The sequence below is a fragment of the Rutidosis leptorrhynchoides genome, chromosome 3 (genome assembly GCF_046630445.1).
Source record: "Rutidosis leptorrhynchoides isolate AG116_Rl617_1_P2 chromosome 3, CSIRO_AGI_Rlap_v1, whole genome shotgun sequence".
NCBI classification, from domain to species: domain Eukaryota; kingdom Viridiplantae; phylum Streptophyta; class Magnoliopsida; order Asterales; family Asteraceae; genus Rutidosis; species Rutidosis leptorrhynchoides.
In genome coordinates this window covers 376541530-376550427 of record NC_092335.1, presented here as the reverse complement: position 1 = coordinate 376550427, position 8898 = coordinate 376541530, and the positions used below count along the sequence as shown (strand labels likewise).

The 8898-nt window shown below is 35.9% G+C and overlaps 1 protein-coding gene across 1 annotated transcript; it reads right to left on the bottom strand.

Moving 5' to 3' along the window:
• Window positions 1-5497: 5497 nt before the first annotated feature.
• On the bottom strand, window positions 5498-8676 carry LOC139901294 (uncharacterized). Its single transcript, XM_071884023.1, has 3 exons — window positions 7875-8676; window positions 6280-6572; window positions 5498-5767 (listed from the first exon to the last, which is right to left on the bottom strand). Exons 1-3 carry the CDS (start codon window positions 8674-8676, stop codon window positions 5498-5500), a joined length of 1365 nt encoding a protein of 454 aa, XP_071740124.1.
• Between the last annotated feature and the right edge of the window lie 222 nt (window positions 8677-8898).

Here is an 8898-nt window from a genome sequence, read left to right as displayed (position 1 = left end):
CCCGAAACTTAAAATGCATTTTGTGAACTTGAAACTTGAAAATGGACTTTAAATGATCACATAACGAGAAATCGGTTATTGGAAATGATGTTTTTGTTTGATGAAACATGTTTAGTTATGTTCCTTGTCAAAAGAGCTTTCCAACGATATAAGGTGCGAGTTCTAAATGTTTACGGTTTGCATTTGTGCTAAAACGAATTTTGGATCAAGACTTGAACATTTGAAATTGGCCAGGTACCAGCTCCCGTGTATTGTCGCGGCGCGACAATTGTGGGCCGCGGCGCGGCATAAACCGTGTCCAGGCTCTGACCTCCTTGGTCAAAATAAGAAAAATGTTTGGCACGCTATGGACCTTCGATTTACATGAGACTTGTTCTAACATGCTTATATATGAATAAAAACCTCAGAAAAATAGTTCGAGACCCGACCCGAACGCGTTGACTTTTTCGTTGACTTTGACCCGACCAAAGTTTGACTTTTGTCAAACTTAACCAAATGATTATGCAATCTTTCTAACATGATTCTATACTTGTATCTTGCATGAAACTTGACAATTTGATTCACATGCTTTATAATCGAGTCGTAGCGAGCCATAGGACTAATTGAACATCTTTGACCTATCGTGTTTACCGTTATTGATACAACATATATGTTTAGGTCAATACTAGCTTTGTCTTTGCACGCGTTTACTTGTTGAAGTACTTTATTACTCTTGCACTCAAGGTGAGATCATATTCCCACTTTTTACTCTTTGAACTTACTTTTGGGATGAGAAAACATAAACGCTTCTTTTAACTAAGTGAACACAAGTACATGAAAACAAACATTCTACATACGAGTTTAGAACAAAATCCTCAATTCGATTATCATTAGTTACTCTTGCAGTGTGTAAGTGTAGGCGTGAACTTATGTTGTATGGCCATATGGGTTTGACAAACCCTCATCTCGGACGGTTCGCTACCGTCCACAGATGAAATATATTTTCGAGAAACAGTGTTGTTCTAGCACTATTAATGGGGTTCAACGGACGGAATGTTAAGCCTTGATAATTGGGTGCTTGTGAATATTAACTTTTAGAATGTACTACTATTTTATCAATGTTGCAAATCTTGTGGTTCGATTTACTTTTACTCTCTTACTTACTTAAACCTATGATTTCACTAACGTTTTCGTTGACAGATTTCTATGTTTTTCTCAGGTCATTGAACGCTATGTGAAACATGCTTCCGCTCATTATTTGATACTTGCATTGGATGTCGAGTATACATGCATTTCATGGAGCGTCTTTTGACTTTCTTTAAAACTGTGTCGCATAGGTTTCACATGTAACTATAACTTTGTAACGTAACTTTTGGATGAACAATTCTTGTAAACTTTGAAATAATCTTTATTTTTGAAAGGAATGCGACATATCTTTGGTCAAACGTCACGTTAAAGACCTATGACCATGCAACGGGACCTAAGTAGTCGACGCCGTCAATTGACGATTTGTCGGGGTCGCTACAACGTTTACACCCTGCAAGTGTAACTAATGATAATTGAATTGAGGATTTTCGTTCAAACCCGTACGTGGAATGTTCGTTTTCGTACTTGTATTCAATGTGTAAAAGTATGATACGTATATGTTTCTCATCCCATAGTTTAAAGCATAAATGTTGTTGGAAAGATGGGACTATGATCGCACCTTGTGTACACGAGTAAAAAGTACTTCAACAAGTAACGTGTGCAAAGAACAATGCTAGTCTTGACCTAAAAAAATAGGTCGTATCAATAACGGTAAACACGATAGGTCAAAGATGTTCAATTAGTCCTATGGCTCGTTATGACTCGATTATGTAGCATGTGAATCAATTTGTCAAGTTTCATGCATGATACAAGTAGAAGGTTGCATAATCATTTAGTTAAGTTTGACAAAAAGTCAAACTTTGGTCGGTCAAAGTCAACGAAAAAGTCAACACGTTCGGGTCGGGTCTCGAACTATTTTTCTGAGGTTTTTATTCATATATAAGCATGTTAGAACAAGTCTCATGTGAATCGGAGGTCCATAGCGTGCCAAACATTTTTCTTATTTTGACCAAGGAGGTCAGAACCTGGACATGCCTTATGTCGCGCCGCGACATAGGCTGGCCGCGCCGTGGCACATAACGTGTGCTGGTGCCTGGTTAGTTTCAATTGTTCAAGTCTTTTTCCGAACTTCGATCAAACACAAATCACAAACCGTAAACACTTATGACACGCATTTTATATCGTTGGAAAGCTAATTTGACAAAGAACACAACTAAACACATTTCATCAACCAAAAACATCATTTACAATAACCGACTTTCCAACATTTAATGCTCAATTAATACTCAAGTTCATAAATGCACAGAATAGGATTCGAGAATTAAATGCATACATATGACACGCCGTTTCGTAGGTAATCAAGCATACAATACAACTAACCACTTACTAACAATAATTCATGGCATTCAATGCATCAAATATTCATTTCAAGTTTATCAAACCCTAACCCAAAATCACCAAAATCACTAATCAAGTTTATGGAGTTTTCTAAAGCAACCTACACATCAAATTGAAGCTAGTGATGTTAGGAACACATTTAATACATGCATTTATGACATTTAATAACATTTAAGCAACTAAATCATCAATCAAACACACCAAACTTTCAAGTTCATGCTAGTTATCAAAAATAACAAGATCGAACATATAAATCTTATATTCATGTTACACTTGAGCCATAGACACTAGTTAACAACTTTATAAGTTAAAAACATCAAGAACACAAAATCTAGTGATTTTAAAAAGTTACCCAAACGTAATGAAATCAGTATGGAATCGAAGAGGAAGTTGCAAGGATTCCAAATATGTAATTTGTTTTTTGCAAGACACCTGCTAGCTTGGATTTAGATGATGATTCTTTGAAATGGTGTTTTGTGAGAAAATAAGAAAGTAATGAAGAAAATGGAAAAAGAAAAGAGAATTAATGAATGGATGAGAGTGAAGGGTTGACTGGTTGACCTAGTCACCTCTTTGCTCTCTTGGCAACAATGGTCCCTCTAGTCTCATTCGGGTGCGTGAATTACCTAAACGAGATATTTTAAAACGCGTATTAACGAGGGGTGTCATAAACATATAACAGAATTTAAATAGTTAAACAGAAAAGTAAACGGAAAAAGGCGGGATGTTACACATAGTGTACTCGGCTTTTTTAAAAGATGGTTTCTCGGTTTACAAGTTAAGGTTTTTATGTGGACTGATTTTATAAGTAGTTTTAGAAGTTGATTTTCTTATTTAAAAAGTAGTGATATAAGGTAATTCTTATTTTATATGTGAAGGTATATGTGTTAGGCTTCTAAAAATATAAGACTTGTAATTTATGTCATAAAAATTAATTTTATAGAATTATTTTACTACAAGTGGACTGTTTTGACTAGTTTAAAGTTTAATATCACTAAAAATAGTAAATCAACTTATTTGGACTTACCCTTTTAAAGTCTTACTCTAATCTAGTTATATATTAGTTCAAAAATTCGTTTTGCTCAGAAAACATCAGTTGTATACGGTTTTTTTTATAGTCTAAGTGACAACAGTTTTTAGTAAGTCTAAACCCATTGCTAAATGTACAAGGCCATAACTTAATCATTTCTTAAGCTTTTTACAAGATTCCAAAGCCTAACATGTTCTATTTTTAGTCTTCTTAACAATGAATATTTCCCAAGTTTTCATATCTAATCGTTTGTACCTCATTTTTGGTGAAACATGTGTGTTGGACAGAATCTGTCCAAATCAGTACCCATTAAAAGTAAAAATACAAAATAAATACTTAGGCTATTTTATAAATCATGGGATTTTTACAGAAAGTCTAGGACTCATAAAAGTTTAAGAATCTCAAAAATTCTAGTATCAAAAGTGAGTATAAGTATTTTCTAAAAATTTCACCAAATGAAGACTGACTTGGTTCTTATGAAGGCTAAGGACTAACTAGTAAACTTAATACATTTTAGCTATATCCCTTTTTACTTTAAGTTTATTTTAGGTTGTTAAACATATGTAAAACATATTTTTAGTTACTTATGATCAAGATTAGAGTTAGCCATATAATCATCATTGAGTGTTTTTAACACTCTATATTAAGCTTTTACACCCATTTCTCATGAAAGTAACTTAGTAAGGAATAAAAGAAGTGTTCTTGGTGATTATACCTTGAGTAACGATGATGTATGAGTTGATGAAGATGAACAAAGAAGAAAGAAATGGCTGTAACTTAGAGAGGATTTAGTGAATGATTAAGATTAGTAAGTGTGTTTAAGAGTTAACAATTTGATCTTATGGGAATGATGGTGATGTCGTGTAAGATGAAGGAGAAAAAGAGGTTAATGACTAATCAAACTTACTAGCTAATCATGTATGAGAATGACATGTGGATGTAATGTGGCTTCCATGCAATTAATCCTAATTAAGTATGATCTTCAAGTGTAAAAAGTGAACTAGTGATCTTGTAATAATGATGATGGTAATTCGTGGCATAAGGAGAGGAAAAAGAGAGGATGACAAGTTAGATTGCTAATTAGTTTTATGTATTCCATGATTTCCCATGCAACATTGCTTAGAATCTTGAAGACAAGTATGCTATGGAGGTTTAAAAGACAAACATGCCATCCAAAAAGAATCCTCATGGTGATGGTGATGATTTGCGTGGGATGTGAGGGAGAAAAAGGGAGCATGGCTAGTTTATTCCATACAAGCAATTTGACAAGTGTTATGACATGTTTCCATGTAAGTAAGACTTAGTATTATGAATAATTAATTAGTGTTAGTTAGTCCTATATAAATTTTAGTTTAAGTGTAAGTATGTACCTAAGTGTTAATGACCTTGATTAGAGTTTGGTTAGTGGTTAATGTTGTGGTAGTTTGGTAACTAGATGTATTAAAGATTCAAGTCTTATAAAATATCAAGGTAATTTAGTTATATACCTATATGTATATTAGATATGTATATGAAATGTCGTAGTCTTTTATTTGTAGTAACATTATGAGCTATAGTTTAAATGAAGGTATAGATTCATGAATGCTTATGAAAAAGACCTATAAAATTTATAAAAGAGTAAAAGACTCAAGACATCAAATTTCTTATCGTGTCGAAACTTAAATCATTCAAGTTAGGTTAAGAAAACCTAGCCGGAAAAATCCGGGTTATCACAGTTCCAACCCGTTAAAGAAAATTTTGTCCCGAAATTTTAGGTGGTACCTGACATTTGTGTGATATCAGTGAAAAGATGTGGATACTTCCACCGCATATGGTCCTCCCGTTCCCAAGTAAACTCCGGTCCTCTACGAGCATTCCAACGAACTTTGACAATCGGAATACTACTATGCTTCAACCGCTTAACTTCGCGATCCATGATCTCAGCTGGTTCCTCGATAAAATAAAGTTTATTGTCTATACGAATCTCTTCCAACGAAATAACGAGACTGTCATCGGACAAACACTTTATAAGTTTGAGACATGAAAAGTATCATGGATACCACTCAATTCTTGCGGTAGTTTCAAACGATATGCCACAGGACCAATCCTTTCAATTATCTCGAAAGGTCCAACATATCTCGGGCTTAGTTTTCCTTGCTTCCCAAATCGAACCACACCCTTCCAGGGAGACACTTTAAGCATGACTTTATCTCCTTCCTGAAATTCTAAGAATTTTCTTCGAACATCAGCATAGCTCTTTTGTCGGCTCATGGCAGTCTTCAATCTCTCTTGAATCTGAAAGATTTTCTCGATAGTCTCATGTATGATTTCTGGACCAGTGAGTTGTCTATTATCCACTTGACTCCAACATAGAGGTGATCTACATTTTTTACCATAGAGAGCTTCAAATGGTGCGGCTTTAATACTTGCATGATAACTGTTGTTATATGAAAATTCTGCTAACAGTAAATATTTATCCCATCCATTACCAAAATCAGTAACACATGCCCGTAGCAATCTTCTAGGGTTTGGATGGTCCTTTCACTTTGTCCTTCAGTTTGCGGATGGTAGGCGGTACTCATGTCCACACGAGTTCCTAAAGCTTCTTGTAAAGATTGCCAAAATCTTGACGTGAATCGACTGTTACGGTCCAATATAATAGAGACAGGCACTCCGTGTCTTGAAATAACTTCTTTCAAATATAATTGTGCTAATTTTTCCATCATGTCCGTCTCTTTCATAGGTAGGAAATGTGCAGACTTAGTGAGACGATAGACAATCACCCAAATAGTGTCGTAACTACTCACGGTTCTCGATAGCTTCGTTATAAAGTCCATGGTTATTTTTTCCCATTTCCACTGTGGGATTTTTGGTTGTTGTAACAACCCTGATGGTTTTTGATTCTCCACTTTGACTTTCACACAAGTCAGACATTGGCTCACATAAGTGGCAACGTCAGCTTTCATGTTAGGCCACCAATAAAATTCTTTGATATCGTGATACATTTTCCCAGTTCCAGGGTGAATTGAGTATCTCGTCTTGTGCGCTTCATCTAACACAAGTTTTCTTAATTCACCATACTTTGGTACCCATAGACGTCCTGCAAAGTATCAGGTCCCATTACCCTTTACTTCAATTTGCTTAATCAATCCTTTAATCGCCTCATCCTTCCAATGTTCCTCCTTCATAGCTTCTAACTAAGCATCTCGGATTTGCGAAACAAGATTTGCACGAATAGTTATATTCAGCGCTCTAACTCGAAGAGGTTTAATCTTTTCCTTTCGGCTCAACGCATCGGCAACCACGTTAGCCTTCCCAGGATGATAACGAATTTCGCAATCATAATCATTCAACAATTCAACCCAACGCCGTTGTCGCATATTTAATTGTTTTTGATCAAAAATATGCTGAAGACTCTTGTGATCCGTAAATATAGTGCATTTAGTTCCATACAAATAATGTCTCCACATTTTAAGGGCAAAGACAACAGCTCCCAATTCTAAATCATGAGTTGTATAGTTCTGCTCATGCACCTTCAGCTGTCGTGATGCATAAGCAATGACCTTCGGTCGCTGCATCAAAACACATCCAAGTCCTTGACGCTAGGCGTCACAATAAACCACAAAATCTTCATTTCCCTCAGGTAAAGATAATATGGGTGCAGTAGTTAGTTTGTGCTTCAATTGTTAAAATGAAGACTCTTGTTCCTTTACCCATTCAAACTTCTTTCCTTTGTGAGTCAGTGTAGTTAAAGGTCGCGCAATCTTCGAAAAATCTTGGATAAACCTTCGGTAATATCCAGCAAGACCTAAAAATTGTCTCACTTGAGTTGGAGTCTTAGGAGCTTCCCAGTTGCCAATAGCCTCGATCTTGGCATGATCAACATGAATACCTTGGCTACTAACCACATGACCCAAAAATTGTACCGACTGCAACCAAAAATCACACTTTTAAAACTTAGCGTATAATTGCTCTTTCTCTAGCAATCCAAGAATTATCTTCAAGAGTTCTTCATGTTCTTCTTTACTTTTGGAGTAGATCAAAATATCGTCGATGAATACGATAACAAACTTGTCCAAATACGGCTTACATACACGGTTCATGAGATCCATGAATACCGCAGGTGCATTAGTCAAACCAGATGACATGACTAAGAATTCGTAATGTCCATATCGTGTCCTAAAAACTGTCTTAGGAATATCATCCTCCTTGACCCTTAACTGATAATAACCAGATCTCAAATCAATCTTTGAATATACACTAGATCCTTGTAGTTGATCAAATAAATCATCGATCCTCGGTAGTGGATACCGATTCTTAATCGTCAATTTATTCAACTCTCGATAATATATGCACATCCTCATAGATCTATCTTTCTTCTTTACGAACAAGATAGGAGCACCCCAGGGCGATGAACTAGGTTGAATAAATCCCTTATCCAACAGTTCGTGTAATTGGTTCGACAACTCTTGCAATTCTGAAGGTGCTAATGGATATGGTGGTCGACCAGTAGGTGCAGCTCCCGGAATTAAGTCGATTTGAAATTCAACTTGTCTATGCAGAGGAAGACCAGGTAAATCTTCAGGAAAAACTCCAGAAAAATCCTTTACTACCGGTACATCCTCAAGTCGCTTCTTCTCCGACTCCATCTCCTTTACGTGCGTGAGGATGGCTTGACATCCTTTCCTTAAATATTTTCGAGCCTTCATGCAAGAAATGATGTTGAGTTTTGTGCCACTCTTTTCTCCTTGAACTACCAAAGTTTCACCATTCGCGAGAGGAATACGAATGGATTTCTCCGTGCAAGCAATGTTCGCATGGTTCTTAGATAACCAATCCATACCAATAATAACATCAAAACTACCTAACTCAACAGGCATAAGATCGACTTCAAATAATTTATCAGCTAACGTTAGAGCACAACCTCGAAAGATCTTATCTACTTTCCAAGTTTTACCATTAGCCAACTCTATGATATACTTAGTGTCTAAAGCAGTTGGAGGTACGTTAATCACGGTACTAAAGTCCTTAGAAATAAAACTTCTATCAGCACCACTATCAAATAGTACATAAGCAATGCAGTTGTTTAGAAGAAATGTACCCGTGACTAAATCAGGATCTTCACGAGCTCCTTTTGCCGAGATATTAAATACTATACCTTTTGCATTTACATCCTTCTTGGCATTCGGACACTGATTCTTCATGTGTCCCACTTCTCCACATCCATAACAAGTCTTAGGTTTGTTTCCAGTTGGCTATGCGAGATTGACTCTACAATCTTTGGACATATGCCCCACCTTTTTGCACCTATCATAAACAATAGTACAAGCTCCATAATGATGCTTATAACATCGATTGCAATAAGGTTTCTTACCATTATAATTCTTCTTGCCACTAGCATTCTCAAACTTGGTGGTATCTTGTTT

What these genes read in the sequence shown, in the direction of transcription:
- LOC139901294 (XM_071884023.1), bottom strand. Translation starts at nt 8,676, where the DNA reads ATGAAGAATCAGTGTCCGAATGCCAAGAAGGATGTAAATGCAAAAGGT. An exon ending in ACCTAGTTCATCGCCCTGGG is followed by an intron (nt 6,573 to 7,874) that starts GTGCTCCTATCT and finishes GATACTTTGCAG; the next exon opens with GACGTCTATGGGTACCAAAG. An exon ending in TAACGAAGCTATCGAGAACC is followed by an intron (nt 5,768 to 6,279) that starts GTGAGTAGTTAC and finishes AAAATCTTTCAG; the next exon opens with ATTCAAGAGAGATTGAAGAC.